This window comes from Brachionichthys hirsutus, chromosome 10 (assembly GCF_040956055.1).
Source record: "Brachionichthys hirsutus isolate HB-005 chromosome 10, CSIRO-AGI_Bhir_v1, whole genome shotgun sequence".
In the NCBI taxonomy this organism is placed as follows: Eukaryota; Metazoa; Chordata; class Actinopteri; order Lophiiformes; family Brachionichthyidae; genus Brachionichthys; species Brachionichthys hirsutus.
The window spans coordinates 9,633,767-9,652,560 of NC_090906.1; the positions used below are offsets into that span (position 1 = coordinate 9,633,767).

Consider the following 18,794-nt stretch of genomic DNA (forward strand, 5'->3'; position numbering starts at 1 on the left):
CCAGATCAATGATTTCTGTGTAAGTCATGAACAAAACAAAACCCGCTTCACGGCCATTTCTGCAGCTTCAGTGCAGAAACAAACATTGAATACATTGTAGAATAGAATGTACAAAAATGTTTAGACTATATAGTTGTTTATGTTATGTGTCTAATAGATTACATATGTGTCACATGATTTTAAAATTAAAGTCATTTTGTAACAGATAATGAAGTGTCTCATATGAGGTGAGGCTTTTTTTGCATTCAAGTTGGTGTTGCACAGTCAACTGTATGTTTTTCTGTGTATTTACCATCAAAATAAGCATTATCTGTAATATTGGTTCAAGAGAAATTAACAAATTAAGTTTACACTCAATATCTTGATATTGTTTGAATTATTTATAAACCAACCTGGATATTGTGAATTATATGAAAATAAATATTTTTAAACATGAATTGTTATTTTGTGTAAATATTTATACATTGACATGATATGTACAAACTTTTTTTTTCCAACTATAGGTTCCCCTCAGAGCCAAGATAGTATCAATCTGTAATTAAGACTGTCGCCATCTGGACAGAGAATTTGAATTTAAATAAAATAGTTTCTGTCACTTTTCTGACAAGAAAAGAATCTCTGATGGTAAACAGCAAACTTCAGCTACACCTTCTTGTAATTACATTTTCAGAGTTTTATTTCTCAACGTCTACAGTATCCTGGTCAGAGGAATGAAAACAGCCAAGAAACACCTGTCAGAAGCAGTAGATAGAGTGGTGATTTATTATGATACTAAATACTGTAACATGTATTTTAATCACTCAGCGGCTGTGGCTCAGTTGGTAGAGTTGGTCGTCCAGTAATCAGAAAGTCGAATCCCAGCTCCGACTATCGGTATATCGAAGTGTCCAAGACACTGAACCCCGAATTGCTCCCCTTCTGGCAGCACCTTGCATGGCAGCAGTCGCCTACTGGAGTGCGAATGGGTGAATGTGAGGCCTACTGTAGAGCGCTATGAGCACCGCAAAGCGGTGGAAAAAGCGCTATATAAGTGCAGTCCATTTACCATTTATTTATACAAAAGATAGAAGTATTATTCAATATAATTTACACAAGCGTTCAGAAGTATCAACATGAGTGGATGGAACTTCTCGCTGCTTGATACTCTCAGAAGGACACTCGTCTTTCTAAACCTCTTCGTCCAGATCGATTTCTGTCACTCTGTACACTTTGCTGACCAGGACCTCCACCTTATCTCCACCCAGATGACAAAGCTCCAAGATGCACACGACATGAGTGTCCTCCAGCTCGCTGGCAGTCGCCAAGACCTCACCTGCAAGACAAAAAGCATTCCTCGCTGCAGCGTCACATCCACTAGTCCATGCTATGCACGGTAATGGCTGATTTCTGTTGCTACCTGGCTCAGGAAGTGTCCCTTCACTGTGGTTGGCTGTATCTGTGAGGGGGCAGAGGAAGCCTGATGAGAGGCAGGACAGCATCGTGTTGCCATGGGGATCCTGTGGAAGCCCCACAGCCCTGGGGTCATCTGAGCTCATGACAGGAAAATACGCAGCATCGATCGCTATCTTCTTGTTTATACCTGTGAAAAGAAGTTCAAAAAGAACAGTGGCTGTTAGCAGCAACCTCTAAACAACAACAACAAAAGTTCATTTTTACCTCGGCCATGTTTACGTTTCTGCTGGTGCTGGTTGGTTTGTCTGTTAGTAGGATTATCCCCCCCCCCCCCCCCAACAAATAATTTAAAGATGAATTAAGATTAGTTTATTTTGGAGAAGTTATGGCCCAAGTAGCAATGAGTTGAATCATCATCTGGATCTATATATATTCTAGATGTGATTTATTTTACACTATAGGCATCAGGGAAAGTTCATTACTGTGATATGACAAATAATAATTTGAGACTTGGAGGCTGATTCATCTCGGTGTCAAATGTTACTGAGATCATCAATAAAACCTCCACCGGTGAAATGTTGCTTTTCTTGATTAACCAACTTCAGATGCTGTGATTCCTAATCCCAGGAGTAGGTTTTCATGACAAAGGAGTCATATTACGAGGGTAAAACCATCATGTTTTTATTGCTTTAAGATGAAATGGCCAATCTACTTTCTCTAAGGGCCGTCGAGGTTAACATGTTGAGTGCTGAAAGTTAACCTCACCAAAGATCAGCTTTACCTAAGATGGTCACTTGGTAGCATCCTGGGCAAACCGCAGCCGGGACGGCGTCAGCAGAATGTTCTGGTGTCCACCGTGTTGGCTGAAGGTTACTCTGCAGTGCCAGGACGTCCTTTTTGTCAAGCGAGTATCTCTGAATGACGCTGTCCTCGTACAATCCACCGTGGCGCAGATGTTCAGACAGTTCTTGCCGCCATTTGGCCCAACTGCTGCTTTCCCAAGATAAAACATCAGAGTCTGGGGGAAACAAACAGGAGAAAGTGGGTCAGAACAAATAAAGTGCACTGCGGTAAAGCTGTAAGCTCCAGGAGTGCACACCTTGATTTTGGACTCGTGGATGAAATTCCACATCAAGGGCTTCTTCATAGTCAGAGTCAGACAGTTCCTCTTCCTGCTCTTGTGCTTCTGTAGTTTTAGGTCCGGCCCTGTAGGAAGAGAAACCAACGATCTCAGAGTGGCTGCAGCAGCTTACAGATGGAGACTGCTGGCTGAATCTTCAGTACCGTTTTGCTGGCACGTTACTGTGATCCAAGGAGCTCGGCGCGATTCCTCTGAAAAACAAATTGATTGAAATTTAAAAAACTCAGTGAAATGTGATAATCAGAAGTTAATCTCATACCTAGATTGCGGTTTCCTTTTGCGTGTGCTGGACGAGATGTTCTCAGCAGAGGGAGATGCTGAGCCGCTCTCTGATGGCCGTTTAGCTGTGGAGGGATGGCGTTCCGTTTCTCGTTCAGCCTGCTCATCAGTGGAGACGCCTGGACCCTGCAGGAAACCAGTGAACTATTTTTTTTTTTACACTTTTACTGATCACAGCTCTTCAGCATGCACTGAAATGATTTGTTACCTCATTCCCTTCGGTTTCTTGAGACCGTGTAATCCTAAAGGTCTTTGTGTAGCGGACTGCCGTGATCTGTCCTTGGATGGCCAGTCTTTTACGTTCCCTGTACTGCAAGGTCTCCAACTCCCTCTTTAAATCAGCTGCAGCTACCAGACCAGTTTGATCTGAACATGGAGCAGAGAGGTTTTAAAATAATACGTCTACAATGACAGTCAAAACAAATCAGCGCGCAGAACTTAAAAAGCATGAATTCTTGTACTGTCGGTGACTTCAGGGAATATTTTGATTTGCTTATTTGTTTCTGAAACAGAAAAAATGAGCCTTGTTAGGAAAGCAAGGGAACTCTCCAGACTGTCCACGTCGCTGCAGGAACGCTGACCCACATTTTATTGGTTTCCTGCCACCCATGAAAATGGAATGAAACTTATCATTCCGAGCAGAAATTTAATGTACATTATAAAAAAAATTGAAAATAAGCTCCACTTGAATTTTCAGCTACCGGTAATTGCAGATTCTGAGATGAAACCGTCTCACACCAGTGTTCAAATCAACCATTTGGTGTTTCCGTTTCACCTGAGGCGCCTGCCGTTGCGTGAGGACATCTCTGCGGAGGATGAGGGTAGCAGTAATAACCGTTGACAGCAGTCTTCTGAAGGACGACGCTATCCTTTAGAGTTTTGCTCCACTGGATGAAGCTCCTCACTTTGTGGTCCGTCACATATGGTCGACCTTTGTGGTAGCCTGTTGTAGAGACAGTTTCCCTTCAAAAGACAGTTTCCGATTTAAATGCATGCAGGTTCTACTTGATTTATTGCTGCGCTAACCCGTGACGAATGTCTCCGTCTCGCAGCTGCTTGTGAGGTAGGGCAATGCGCCGTCCACATGGCAAACCCGCATCTGAGTGCACACCAGGTAGGTCACTGTGAAGAGATAAATCAACTACAGACCCCCAAACTAGTCCAATGACTTTTCAAGGTTGCAAATGAGAAATGTCTATACTTTTGAAAATTGTGTGCCCATTTTGAATGTGATTGCACATTTCAAAAAGACAGCGGCAGTGGCTGTGAAATGATAAAAGACACATGGTGCAACATTTAAATACTAATTAGATGAACTGGCAACAGGTTATGAACAGAACTGGTTTTAAAAGAACATCCAGGGAGGCCGAGAGTTTGGAAAGGGTTGAGAAAAACTATGCAAGAAAAATGCTCTCAATATAATATTTAAAAGAATTGGTGGGTTTCATCATCTATTCTACACCACACTGTTTTTTTGGATACAGGACTGTTATGTGTGAGATCAGCGCCATCAGACAGCAGCCGATACAGCGGACTCACTCGGGCATATTCCACTGAAGATTTCCGGCTGAGAAGAGGAGAAAACCTCCAGGATAAACGGCTGATCAGACGTTCCATCAACTGCGTGGATCCAGCGATATGTCCAGTATTTTTCTGGAACTATAAAAGGTAAAAGATGACTTGCTTAATTTCATGTGTTAAAAACAGGTTTCCAGTTTGTAGTTAAAATAGGAATTTCTTACCCTTGTTTACTTTACTCTTGACTCTTTCAACACGACCAACAAATGTCACCAAACCAATGACATCGCATGCAGAACCGAGTGGTAATGTTTCCAACTCTGACCTATAAAATTCAATCAGAACATGAAGGAGGACACCAGAAAGACCAACAAGAAAAACAGAAAATGCTAAACCCAAGACACCAGTGACAGCATAGCCTGTTTGTTGGAGGTAAAAACAGAATACCTGAAGTGACAAAAATAGGCCGAGGTTAAATTTGATCAGGAAATGCTATTTCACTACCGGGTGATGAAGTGGTAGGAAACCTCAGGCAATCTCCACGCAGGCAGGACACGGTTTGGGGCGACTACAGTGATGACTGAAGTTGGGTTGCGTGGATTGAGGCAGATTTCTTCGAAAAACATATGAAGACACCACATTAAAGAGTTTAATCTAAAATCGTAACTTGTAAGACAAAAGTTCAAATTGTTATATGATAACGTTTTAGCCATCGTGGAAGCCCTGCTAATATAAAACCCTTAAGTTTGAAAGATAAATGGTGAAATGATAGGAACAAATGTTAAAGACTGACCTGAAATAAAAGCATTGGATTTCACTTACACTGTTTAAACTGTAGAATCGTGTGACTGAACAGAAGTTGGACAGTTTTTACATTACCGGTACATCGATTTTTTCGGACATAAAAACCTTTGAAAAAAATCAAAACGCTGTGGGCAGTAATCTCATACATACCAACAGAATTGAAGTTCTTCAGTCTGTGATGGTCCATTTGCGGGTGTGACCGGTTTGAATAGTACTGCTTCAAGGTGTAATGCTGGAGGTACAACACCGTGCCCACGTTCAATCTCTGGTAGAATTCTGGACAAAGTTCGTTCCAGAGCACCAGGGACATTGTCCCACTCTGGTCAGCCACTTCAAAATATGCCTGAAATATGACAAAATTAAAGAGGTAAACTAAACACTACTCTTTTTGTTGTAAAATATCTAATAAATATGTACCGGTTAGTAAAGATTCTCCTCACATTCCATTCTGAGCTCTCGTTCACACTCACCTGGTAGGGGTGATCAATCTTGAGACCAAACTTTCCATAATACCGTAATCTGGATTTCTGGATTATCTTCACGAGGAGAGGCAGCGGTTTCCGTAAACTTCTGAAGGCCGACTCCAGACTTTCAAGAAGAGCAATTTTGGACACTGTTGAGGATTATGAGCCAGAAATCTTCAGCAGTTTATCGGCAATTTAGTGGCCAGAAGTCACGCAAAAAACAAACAAAAACGTATTTTATATACATCAACAGATACAGTTTAGAGATGAATAATTAAACATATGCATTAAAAAAAAAGCACAAATAAACGAATTTATTGTTTTTATTGGTTCAAAATAATCATAAATTACTGGTAAAATGAAACAAGATTATAAAAGCTGTCTGGCAGAAAATAAATATAATAATATGCTGTGTTAATATTTATTAATTACCATGCAACATGATATGGTGAAGATTTAGTCCATTTAAACAGATCAGAGGATTTATGTCTCTCACCGTCCAGCACGGTGTCCGATGAGGGACACCGGGAGGTCCACGCGTCCCCCTCCGGGTCGTCGTCGTTCCACAGAGGCAGATAATGCTTCCGGCTGGTCTGGAGAGGAACGTCCCTTTGGAGGGCAACGCTTCTCTCCGTGCCTCGCTCGAGCAGCACAGCCAGGGAACCGACGTCGCGTATCCCGGGCAGGATCGCAGACCTCTCCGCACCGGGTCGGAGATTCTCGATGCGGATGTAACCGTGTCCCAGTTTCCTCTCGTTGTAAACGAAAGAGCACTGCGTGATTCCGATGTCGATCCCGGTCCTCAGGACATTAGTGTGCACCAAGTGGTTCAGGCTGGCGTGGACTAAACACTTGGCTCGCCAGACTCCGTCAGTGACCGTCACGTCGTAGCTGTAGGTGCTCGGCGGCTGCCCCTCGGCCTGCTCGGATAAGTACCTCCGGAGCGCGACGACGGCGACCGGAGCCGCCTCCTCGGCTCCTAATGTCAGACACCGCGTTGAGGCTAGCCGCTCCAGCGTCTTCTTGAGGAAAGACACCCGAGGAAGAGCAGTTACGACCGAAGAAGAAGCAGAAGAAGAGGACGAGGGATCCTCCATCGTGCCCGATCTGCGATTAGCTATCAGGTTCGTTATTGTAGCCAAGCTCTCTCATGTTATTAGCCTGCTGGCTAACAATAGCATTACTCCACGCGTGCTTAACAGGCGGATAAACTACTCAAGACGCATCTTAATGCCGTCGCTTAGTCGACAACGTTTACCTAAAAAGCAACCCGCTAATGTAAACTATTATTTTTAAATTCCGCGCTGTGTAGATACCGTACACTCCGACAGACGTGTCAACGCGACGGATGCGTTTGTTGCGATTGGCTGTTTTTCTTCTTCTTCTTTTTCTTCTTCTTCTGTATTTTTAATTGCAGCCGCCACCCTTAATGCATTACTGCCACCCTGTGGACCCTATCGTTATGGCACCAGGCGTGTACTGTACAGTATTCCATTAATTAATGTAGTGTCTAATAATCTAAAATAAAAATAAAAACATATTTTGTTCAGTCTCCAAATGTATTTGTATTTAAACTCATCTCATTCATTTCTTTACACATCTCTTCACTCTTTGCTGTATGTATGTTAAACTGTTTGTTTCCAAATACTTTGTTGAAATACGACCCAGTAGGATATTCCCTATAACTCTCAGTGAACTGTTTAGGTTAGTGTGTCCAGATCTCATTCCAGTTGTAATTATTTATTCATTCCTCTTCTCCATGGTGTACAATTCACTGTGTGCAATAATTAAAAGGTATACCTCCTATGGACTCCAAGATTATTTCCTTGCTTGCAGCTCTACTTTGGAAAGTTTGATAAATATATATCATTGTCTTCCTCTTTTTCCTGCTTTGCAGTAATTTCGTCTACCTTTTCATGTCTGTGTGCTGGGACTCTGGGACTCTGGGACTCACTTTAATGAGGTCCCTTCTTGCCAATTCACTAAACACAAGTCTCATAAATTAGGTCTTGCTGACTCTGGTTGTTTTTGTTTTTAGGACATGCTGAAAATACTGTTAGTATAATACTGTTCATTTGTTAGAAGCCAGTTGTTGTTATTGGCAAGAAATGTGTTAATGAGTTGAGTTGCTGCATTCAACTTGATGATTCTATCGTGTTCAGTAAAGGCCTTATTTTATGCTACTGTTATTTATCAATGCGTCAGTGATCTTTTTTTCCATTTCAGATGTTGACGGTAATTGTGATTTTGATACACATATTTAAATATCTGCTGATGCTTCTTACCAGAGCTCTTTCAATGAAATAATGTAAAACTGTATTTTATTTGAGGAGTAATCTTTATTGTTTGTAATTTATGAAGACATGAATATAGTGCAAATTGACAGTGATCCGGTTATTCCAGTCTCTTTCAAAGATTCAACATCATATTGCATGCCTTCGCACAGAAGATATTTCAATTAATTTTATTTTTCAGAGCTTTCTGTGGAAGAACTTGTCTGCCTGCAGAGCTGCGATCTCAAACCCATCCAGCACTTTGACATGAGACAGACAAAATCAATTGTGTCAGAATCAGAATCGATTTATTTGCCATTGTCAGTGAAAGGATCCATATACTAGCAATTGTTATTCTTAATTGTAAATCAATTGTAAATAAACTGGATAACTAAAATATGCAGTTGTAAAGTCTTAAAAATCCTCTTTTTCCAAAATAATTTTTAAATATTTTACTTACATATGTTGAATATAATTATATTATTTATTACCCGAATATAAAATATCATCCTATTACCCGAATATAAAATATCATCCTATTACCCGAATATAAAAAAAGATAAACTAAATAAATAAATAGTGAGATTCTTTTTTTCATTTCTTGAATGAAATTTTTATTTTCCAGAGAGCGAATCTGCGAAGGACCGCCTTCTCTTACGAAACTACAATCCCACAATGCTTTGCAAATGTTGGCATCTTTTCTTGTCGACGTGTGAAGGGGGGGGGGGGAAGGATCCGGACACAAACAAACGTCCCTCCCGGGATTGATGTCGGGCTACGGAGCAGATAAACGTGGCGTGAAGCGGGTTAGACAGATCGACTACATGACGTTTCAAACATGTGGCTCAAACCCGAAGAGATTCTGCTGAAAAACGCTTTTAAATTGTGGCTCACCGAGAAGGACGATCAATATTTCATACTGCAAAGGAGACGAGGCTACGGGGAAGGTGGAGGCGGTCTGACAGGTAATCGATCGATCAGCTTAGCACGCATGTTCATGTCAAAATGAACGCGTTCATAGCGGGTTAGCTAAAGCCTCGCATTTCCGTCGTTTCCGTGACTCGGACGTTTCGGGGCGGGCACTGCAGAGAAATGACGCTCTAAACAGCAACAGGTCAGAACGGGACTCGGCCGCCGAACAGCTGGTTGTCGTGTTGACCCAGGAGGTCGGGGTGAAGGTCCGTGTCGGCGCGGTTCATCACGGGGTGGAGTTCAGGGAGGAGTGGGTGTGGAGTTGTTTGTTAACCAGGGGACATGAATCTAACTGAGATAAACAGCAACATCCTGACAGACAGGTACAGCAAAAATAAATAAATAAACATTATCGTGTTAACAAATGAATCAAAAGATGGCCCATCTGAGAATATCCACCTGTTGGGGATGAAGCCGGAGCTGCAGGCTCGGCTTGTACGATCGGTTGTGTTTATCCAAGCCGAGCAAACATAAACCAACATGAGAGTCAGATCTTTGTGCAGCTGATTCCAGGCAGAGGGAAGCGGCATACTGTATAGACTGTGTATATATATATATGTATATATTTTACTTTCCCAGATTCACAGCAGCCTTTTAGGGACAGACAGAAATAATGCATCCTCTGGGAGCAGAGGCAGATCCTTTCCATGCATTTACCAATGGCTGTAGCAAAGAACGATCTTGCAGTTAGTGTTTTAAGTCCATGGGTGGACCAGGCAGCGCCGTCTCGCTCTGGCATGCGACAAGCAGTGGTGATTAAGGGGTGTATAATTTGCTATAAATATTAGTACTCCACGGTGGATCGTTTGTGTAACAATTGCAAAGAGGTATGCATGTATAAGACATCACTGCAAGTCCAACACAAACATAAAGGTAGTAACAGGCTGTCGATGGAGATGAGGAGTCGCAGTGTTTCCAGAGCTGATCCCTGGGGAACGCCCTTGGCTTTACTGAAGGAATGAACATAATACCTTCGGTTGGTATTAGTACACACGGAGATCTGCCCGGGATATGATTCTCAAACCAAATAAATAGTTTGTTATGACAGTAAGTCATGTCTCCATTTTTTAAATACAGTTTTCATTCGTAGACAATAAGGTCCACACAATGTTGCTCACTGGCTGAAAAATGTGTAGAATCAATTATTTCTGTGTATTTAAGGCCCCGTTGCAGCGCTAAAAGCCGAATGAAAGTGTCGGATCTCGACTCGTCACAAAAGCAGATTGACAATCTGACATTTAGCAGGTTCGAGCTGACTTTTTGTGTCGAGGCCGTTCAGTCAGTTTGAGCGCGATGTTGTCCCTGAAGATAGAAATATAAACCGTTAAATTAATAACGCCGCTGCTGCCCGGACAGTAAATGTGATTTGTGTTGACGTGGATGCCTCGCTGGGCTGTCACTCTGTAATTTAGGTTATATAACGGCTTGCTAAAATTAAATGGCAGGTTTTTAGCATCAGGAGAAAGCCCTCAAAGACCCTTTCACAAATCAACAACATTTAGGGCTACAAAAACAACAACAACTTTGCAACTAGTTATTTTTATGATTAATGATTAATCTTTCAATTATTGCCAGCAGAACAGAAAACATTATCTCCAACAAGGAGATCATGTTTTTGCAGATGTTTGTTTGTCAGCCAAGTTACTTGATAAGTCATAAATGGCTTTTGATTATTTGTTGTTTTTTTGAGAGAGAGCGATATTTTGCTGATCTGGATCTTTTTTAATTCATGTTTTTGCTTCCAATAAAGCCTAATGTAATTTGCGTTGTTTCTATTGTCTTGTCTCCGATTCATTTTATTTCTCCTTTTATTTTTACATTTTTAATTTTCATGTTTATGTTTTATTCCCTGTAAGCCGATTGACCTAAGAGGGATATCAGCTGTCCTGTCCTTTGTCAGAAAGAAGAGATGCCAGTTCAGATAAACTAGCAGAACTGAACGTCTAAAAAAAGAAAAGAAAGAAAGGGACAGCCCTCGACTCGAGCGTCTCTGATGCACCTGTTGTGTAAGCCGAATCAAGCGACATTCTTTGAAATCCGTTGTCGCCTAACAGTCGACGGGACACTTGTAACACCGTCAGTTACAACGGCAACAAGCGTGGCAGCAGTGAGGCAATTAATAGATGGTTAATGATGGTGACTAGAGTTCTAGCTGAAGACAAAGGGACTATTGTTCTGTCCGGGTGGTTTAATAACAGTGCAGGGGGGGGAGGGGGATTAAATACGGCTTAATGGCACACGACATGCTGCACTTCAAGCCTTTTATGTGCAGCATCTTTCATACGTTCAAGTCCAGCCTCGGATGTAAATGAGGTGAACTGCGCGTGATCCGAGCTCCTCCGTTCCTACATGTGGGGGCGTTCGTCCATGTTCAGCAGCAGCTTTGCTGATGGAGAGCTTGAGTGTGGTTTCACTGCGGCCGTGTTAATTATTCATGGGGTCCGTGTCAGAGAGAAGAAGTCAAGGTAAAAGATGGAGCTAATTCTAGTCGTGCAGCTCTGACGGGGACCTGAGAGATTTGTTTCAGGATTTTGATGGACTGAGTTTGATACTGAAGTAGTGTCTTTTATCTATTGAAGGATTTTTGTCTTTTTTTTTCATTACTATGGTTACAAGTTGAATTTTGGCTCGTTTTATGAGACGAGGGTTTCTATTGTTACAAGTTGTGTAGTACCTTTTGTTTGACAAAACATTTTGTACACATCTTCAACATGCCGGAGGGTGCCTCTTTGATATTTTAAGAATTTAAGTATTATATTGGTTATATTTTTAATTTGAAAGTTTAACTTTTTCTGGATTCTCGATTTTTCCATTTTCTTGTAATTGAGGTTAAAAAAAACTAAAGTCATATTTTGTAAAATATGCATAAAATGTACTCACCAAAAATCAGTCATAAAGGGGTCCAATGTCTTCTGGATCTGATCCAGAATGAGGTCAGAACTTTGAAAGGTTGGCGCTCTCAGAGTACTTTTGTCTCTGTTGTTGTTGTTCTCATCATCAAGCCTAATAACGGTCTCACAAGATTTCAAAGGTATCCTGTGGCTGAAGGTCATTGATCAGAGTATTTTTCAGAAATATCCGTGTCTTGCATGTTTCAGGCCTCCTTGTGGGGACTTTGGATACTGTGCTGGACTCCACGTCTAAAGTTGCTCCCTACCGCATCCTCCACCACACGCAGGACTCGCAGGTTTATTGGTCAATAGCATGCGGTACGTCACGGACCTCTGATCTCACTCCATGAAATCTACCATTGTATTCTCAGTTTTATTAGATGGAAGATTTTACTTGTAATTCACATTTTAATAAAGATACTATTTTTACGTTTTGAATATGATGTAGCAAAAAGAAAGTTGCCGCCGTAAATAAAAGCCCAAACCGCATGTTCTCTCAGGCGTCACCAAAGAGGAGATTGTTCAACACTGGGACTGGTTGCAGCAGAACATCATGAGGACGCTCTCTGTTTTCGACTCCAGCGAAGACATCACCAGCTTTGTGCAGGGCAAGATTAGAGTAAGAACCTCTCCTTTTTTATATTTAGTAACCTCTATGCCAGACTATAGAATATGGATGGAATAATAAATGTGATAAAACGTTCCCTTTTTTTCATATCTTAAATTCTAATCTGCTCCGGGCTCATTAAAGGAATTGATCGTACCCTGATGAACTATTTGGAGGATGTTCTATCTCCACGTTATTGTGGCTATAACAATCCAATAATAAGAGCAGGTTTGCCACTAGATTGGATATTGTTAGATTTTTTTTTGTGATGTGTTTAGATAAGATTATACATTTTGGGGTTTGCAGTGACCTACATTATTTAATGCTCTTCTAGGGTCTCATCGCCGAGGAAGGGAAGATGTCCCTGGTGCTGGAGGACGATCCCGAGAAGTTTCGTGAAGCGCTGTTGAGGTTTGAGAAGTGGTTTGGGCTGCCACCAGAGGAAAAGCTGGTCACCTATTACTCGTGCAGCTACTGGAGAGGGAAAGTACCGTGTCAGGGCTGGCTCTACCTCAGCACTAACTTCTTGTGCTTCTATTCGTACTTGCTGGGATCTGAGGGTAAGACGTTTCTGTGCCGTGCCATGCCCTTGTCTTTGCAGCAGTGGGCCTTAAATGCTGATATCGTTCCTATTTCTTGTGTGAACTGCAGTGAAGCTGGTCATCTCCTGGGATGAGATCTGGAGACTGGAGAAAACTTCTACCGTTCTGCTGACCGAGAGCATTCATGTCTTGGCACACGGAGATGAACACTACTTCTCCATGCTCCTGCATCTCAATGAAACCTTCGTTATCATGGAGCAGTTGGCAGACTACTCCATCAAGCGCCTTTTCGATAAAGAAGCCTTCCAGAAGGAGCCGGCGCTCTCCGACCCCATGCAGATCACCAAGAGGTGCTGCCTCCGCTCTGCCGCGTAGTCTCACGCGATCCTGTTAGCGCTTCGAACCAAATTGTTTGTTTGTATAATCAGATATTATGGAAGGTGACAGTCAGGATCTCTAAAGCGTTCATGTGAAACCGGCAGCGTAAAAGGATGTTCATTGAAAAGCTAAACTTGATGTTCCGCTCATGATTTTCCGCTCTACTTCCCCCCCCAACAGAGGCTTAGAGGCCCATGCAAAGAGCGAGCAGTTCCGGACTTTCTTCAGGCTTTCCAAAGAGGAAAACCTGCTGGAGGTGCACGAGAGTTTCCTCTGGGTGCCCGTCAGCCACTTCAATACTCTCGGCAAGATCTGCCTTTCTGAGAACTACCTGTGTTTCGCCAGCCAGGACGGAAGCCAGTGTCATATCATCGTTCCAATGCGGGAGGTACTCTGTTCATTAAAAAAAAAAAACGCTGCCATGAGGAGTTTTCTCAGATGGCACCCTTCAAGAAGTGAGTGACCAGCCTGCCAATATTCTTTGCAGGTTGTTAATGTCGAGAAGCCAGACTCCAGCAGCAGGGCCGTAACGGTTTACATCCGTGGCAAGCGGGCGCTGCGTTTCTCCGAGGTGCGGGGTTACCAGCGGCTCGCCAACACCATCCGTAGCAGATGTGGGATTAGCGCCAGCCCCCAGCACTCCGCTTCATCAGAGGTAACATGGCCTCGGTGTGGGTTTTACTGCAAAGTCTAACATGCGACGTGAAACGATGAAATCTTTATTGCAAAGACCATACGAGGTGACTGCCAGTCCCTCATCGACCACTTTGAGGACAACCCAGAGGACGTGACGCCGATGGCGGGACAGAAAGACGGCAGCAGGGCTGTGAGCACTGAGGCGCTCATGACTGTTTTCCACCCTCAGGATGTTGAAAACCTCGACCCCAAAATGGTGAATATCTGAGTCGTAACGCGCCCGTTAAGAAATGGAGCATTAGGAAGTCTAACCACACCGATTTTGCCACTTCTCAGCTTAAAGAAAAGATGAAGGAGCAGTCTTGGAACATCCATTTCTCTGAATACGGCCGTGGCTCGAGTATGTTCCTCACCAGGAAGACAAGGGACCTGATTGTTCGTGGCGTTCCCGAGGCCTTGAGAGGAGAGCTGTGGATGCAGTTCTCAGGTATTCTATGCCTGCAGGAGGCGCTCCGGCTTTCGTAAATGCACGTTTATTGATGGCCGCTCAAGCGAGTACCTGCTGAGCATGAATAATGAAAGTGAACCGTGGTAGGTTTTTGATCTCTGCAGCACTGACTGTGATTCTGCCTCTGTAGGAGCAGTGAACGACATGGCCACTCACCCCGGCTATTACACCGGGCTGGTGGAACAGTCCCTGGGCACGAGCACTTTGGCGACGGATGAAATTGAGCGAGATTTGCACCGCTCTCTGCCAGACCACCCTGCCTTTCAGAGTGACACAGGAATCTCAGCTCTACGCAGAGTCCTTACTGCCTATGCGTACAGGAATCCTAAAATTGGCTACTGCCAGGTATTACAGAATATTCTTCAGAATTATTTTACACGGATCAAAAAAGCCGTTTTTGATTCTGAGAGACCTTGACTAAAATCTTTTTTTTTTTCTCCCCTCCAGGCCATGAACATCCTCACCTCAGTTCTCCTGCTCTACGCTAAAGAAGAGGAGGCTTTCTGGCTGCTGGTGGCCGTCTGTGAGAGGATGTTACCCGATTACTTCAACCGTCGGATTATTGGTGAGGATGAAAGCAAGAGGATGCCCCTTCTCCTCTTTCTTTAGGACATTGAAAGCTATCTGCGAATGTTTCTCTCTGAAATGCTGCTGATCTTTCTCCAGGCGCTTTGGTCGACCAGGCTGTGTTCGAGGATCTGATTCGAGAAAACCTCCCCCAGCTGGTGGAGAACATGACAGACCTGACTTTCTTCTCGTCTGTGTCCTTGTCTTGGTTTCTCACACTCTTCATCAGCGTCCTGCCCATAGAGAGCGCCGTGAACGTGGTGGACTGTTTCTTTTACGACGGCATCAAGGCCATTCTGCAGCTTGGCCTGGCGGTGCTGGACTACAACATGGAGGCTCTGATCAGATGCCACGACGACGCCGAGGCAGTCACCATCCTCAGCAAGTCTGTGAATACTAACAAAGGAGCCCTGATGTATTTGAAACATTTTAACTATTTAAATGTGATTTTTTTTTTGTGTGTGTTGCAGATTCTTTGACAGCGTGACAAACAAAGACAGCCCGTTACCGCCGACAGTGCAGCAGGCTCCAGTGGGGAATCATGATAAAGCCTCCCACATCAAAGTGGAAATTGGTGAACTGATCCGAGACTCCTATGAGGTAATGCAAGAAGCCTCCGTGGCAGTTTCTTTTTTCATTTTTTTTTTTTCATGTCATCGTTTAAGATGATTTTAATTAGCTGCTCTACAATTTAGAAATATGGAAGCATCCGTTCAGAGGAAGTGGAAAGCTCACGGAAAAGAAACAAACTGCATGTGATCCAGACGCTGGAAGACACAACCAAACAGAATGTGGTCAGTAGCCGTCGGGTCGTCGGCTGTGACTGGATTCGTGTTGTTAACGATGAATTTGATCTGTTTTTAGATTCGGGTGGTTTCCCAAGACGTTACATTCGGTGCCTCAGAGCTTGACGAGCTTTATAACGTGTTCAAAGTGAGTCAGGGCATTGATGCTGTGTTTCCAGTGTCACCATACAAGGGTACCAACAGCTGGGCTAAAAAAAAAGAGTCGTAGTCATGCTTTTCTTTTTCTGTTTTCAGAGGCAGCATTTCATCTACTGCTACTGGACGATTACGAGTCCTGCTCTGCTCCATCATGATCCCAGTCTGGCCTATTTGGAGCAGTACCAGTTGGGTTTCCAGCAGTTCAGTGTTCTCTTCTCTCTGCTGGAGCCTTGGGCTTTCTGCACCGCCAAGAGCGCGCTGTCTCTCTGGATATTCCGTCTGATAGATGAGAACAAGGACGGCCTTGTCAACTTCAAAGAGTTCTGCTGTACCCTCGGTAGATTCAGTCGCTCCACTCAAGCAGCCGTTGGCGCGAGCGTCCTCAGTACTGCGCTAACGTCATATTTCCTCTCTTGCAGATATTTTGTACAGTGGATCGTTCACAAATAGGATGAAATTCCTCTTCAAGCTGCACCTGCCGCCGGGTGAGTGATGACCAAGTGCTAAAGCTAGCCTGAAACAAGTAACTAGATCCAGATAGACGGCAGCCTGTAGTGTAAAGGGTTAAAAATGTACAAGATGTCATTTCAAAAATGCAGTTCAGAACTCTATTTGCTGAGCATAGGTACACCGCCTGGAGGGGGGGTGCAGGCAACTGTCCTTGATTGTGTGGCTCTCTTCTGCATGATTTGGCAGTAGCTGCTTGAAGGCAGGGGTAAGAATAGTCTGAATGTTGGGTTGAAGGCCCTTTGGCATGGCAACGGTGGGTGTTAGGAGCTGCTAGTGGCATTCTGCACTGGGTTAGTTCCTCCATAAAGAGGATCTGCAATGAGGAGGAAGTGCTCAAACTACAACTGACAGCTTAGCAGCGCTGAGTCACCGTCTGTGATGTGCTGCGCCAGTGAACATTAAGCTGCACGGTTTGTTGTGCGTCTCACACAGAGGACGTACCGGTTCAGCACCAAGGACAGGTCCCAGTCCGTTGGTGCAGGTGGTGTTTCATTAGTCTTGATGGATAATTTTCCGGTCATTGTACGGTTTTGTCATAGATTTCTTTTAAACACGATGTCCTGTGGGCGTTTCCCTCAAGCTGCATCTCGAGTAATGGGAGGAAAGCGTGAAGACGAGGCTCGAAAAAGCAGCTCTGGCCTCAAACACTTGCCAATTTCACAGCGGGACACCCCCAAGCTCTCGTGGCCTGAGCGAGATCCCACATCAAAGCGTGACATTTTATCAGAGGAGTAAAAAAAATAAAAAATCAACTGTTCAGAGCTGAAAATCTGGAAGCACATGAGAAAATCACAAATTTACCCTGCGGATAAAGCATTTGATAAATCCCACACAGTCGTTGGGGTTTAACAATTCTTATTCATTTCTTATTTTTCTTTGCACAGGTATTGAATCTAGTTTTGTACTTGGCTGTTTCTTCCTAAATACACAACAATGCTGTACATAGTAATGTGTACCAGCCGCTCTTGTAGAAATGGATCTCTAAAAATCAATCGCATTCTCTGTCCTCTATTACACCACCACTAACTTGACTGTATTTGATCAGTTCTGTGTGTTCGTGTGTCTCTTTGAATGACCTCTATCATTTCTCTCAGTGCTCAGTCCTTTATCTTCTAGCTTTCACAGGTAGTCCTTCGTGCTTAAAAGAACAGCGAATCTTTATTCCAATGACCGAAGACCCTTCTCACTTGCGTAGACTCACTGGTCAGCCTCTTCACTTTTCCCTTTCTCCTTTAAAATGCCTCATCTTTATCCTTTCCTCTAAGTTCTGTAAAACCTGCGCCTTAATGCATGGAGTAGTAGAGAAATGTTCTCTGCAGTGTGTTGACAGGCTGTCTTTGTATTTCAGCGTTGGATTTTCCTGAAGATGGTGTGATAAGGAAAAGCCCTGAAAGAGGTACTGTTTCACCCACATTTATCACAGGCACTTCACAAATGAACAAAGCCCTCCTGTTGTCTTGGTTTGCGTGCGGTAACGTAGCGTTTTTGTGTCACGCTGACAGCTAGAGGGAAAGTGGACCTGCAGGCGTACCTGAAACAATGGCAAAATGAAATACTGAAGAAAGAAGAAACAATCAAAGACCTACCCCGAATTAATCAGGTAATTTTATCTGATTTCCTTTCTCAAGCAGAAGAGTAATACGTACATAACTTCACAGTCTCATCAGAAGAGGACTTCTCATCTAATCTTTATTCTAACAACATTTGCCCTTCAATTCTTTTTCTGTCTCAGACTCAATTCATCCAGTTCTCCAAGACCCTGTACGATATTTTTCACGGGGATTCAGAGGAGGAGTCTCTCTACCGAGCCGTGGCCCACGTCACCAGCCTGCTGCTCAGAATGGAGGAGGTGGGACGTAGGCTGCAGGAGCCGAGGGAGGAGTCCACGCAGCCTGCCGGCAGTGCCTCTGCCTCTGAGGAGGAGTTTCCAACAAAAGAAGTTTCTGTTACCCCCGAGAGCTCCAGCACCTCCAGCTTCAGCAGCAGTCAGGACGCGGGGGCCGACCTCTCGGAGACGGAGTGGTCGTTTTCCTTCGAGCAGGTGCTAGCTTCTCTGCTCAACGAGCCAAGCATAGTCGGCTTCTTTGAAAGGCCCGTCAATATTCAGACTAAACTGGAACAAGCTAAGTTTGCCCAGCTGAAGCTAAATAGAAATGAATGAGTGGATACACAAGTCAAATGATGCTTTGCTGTTGCTCCAAACTCAAATCACTGCAAATTTCTGGCCTCCTCTCAGATTGGTAAGACAGTAAGATTAAAGTGTGCATTTACAACCAGCAGTGATGAAGTCAATTCTCTTTCATGGCGTCAGATTGTTTGGATTTTAACTTGGGTGTAAATATTTTCCCCTCGTATGCCATGGAGCACA

The 18,794-nt window shown here is 43.6% G+C and overlaps 2 protein-coding genes across 2 annotated transcripts; one reads left to right on the plus strand and one right to left on the minus strand.

Annotated features, from left to right (window-relative positions):
- Nucleotides 1–814: 814 nt before the first annotated feature.
- radx (RPA1 related single stranded DNA binding protein) lies at nt 815–6,695 on the minus strand. Its single transcript, XM_068744361.1, is given in 16 exon segments — nt 815–991; nt 1,128–1,312; nt 1,397–1,579; nt 2,174–2,410; nt 2,492–2,598; nt 2,677–2,724; nt 2,793–2,938; nt 3,021–3,178; nt 3,588–3,755; nt 3,839–3,934; nt 4,352–4,471; nt 4,555–4,655; nt 4,835–4,943; nt 5,285–5,477; nt 5,605–5,747; nt 6,095–6,695. Coding segments are annotated over 16 exon segments (2,772 nt in total).
- A 2,014-nt stretch (nt 6,696–8,709) lies between these two features.
- On the plus strand, nt 8,710–18,793 carry tbc1d8b (TBC1 domain family member 8B). Its single transcript, XM_068744455.1, has 21 exons — nt 8,710–8,836; nt 11,942–12,052; nt 12,235–12,353; nt 12,676–12,901; nt 12,993–13,233; nt 13,442–13,649; nt 13,749–13,916; nt 13,992–14,153; nt 14,234–14,384; nt 14,536–14,750; nt 14,853–14,970; nt 15,072–15,357; nt 15,443–15,572; nt 15,668–15,766; nt 15,837–15,905; nt 16,013–16,253; nt 16,336–16,401; nt 17,543–17,629; nt 17,775–17,822; nt 17,929–18,026; nt 18,159–18,793. Exons 1-21 carry the CDS (start codon nt 8,710–8,712, stop codon nt 18,585–18,587), a joined length of 3,399 nt encoding a protein of 1,132 aa, XP_068600556.1. The 3' UTR covers nt 18,588–18,793.
- The last annotated feature ends 1 nt before the right edge of the window (nt 18,794 follows it).

What these genes read in the sequence shown, in the direction of transcription:
- tbc1d8b (XM_068744455.1), top strand. Translation starts at nt 8,710, where the DNA reads ATGTGGCTCAAACCCGAAGAGATTCTGCTGAAAAACGCTTTTAAATTG. An exon ending in GTACTTGCTGGGATCTGAGG is followed by an intron (nt 12,902 to 12,992) that starts GTAAGACGTTTC and finishes TGTGAACTGCAG; the next exon opens with TGAAGCTGGTCATCTCCTGG. An exon ending in AAAACCTCGACCCCAAAATG is followed by an intron (nt 14,154 to 14,233) that starts GTGAATATCTGA and finishes GCCACTTCTCAG; the next exon opens with CTTAAAGAAAAGATGAAGGA.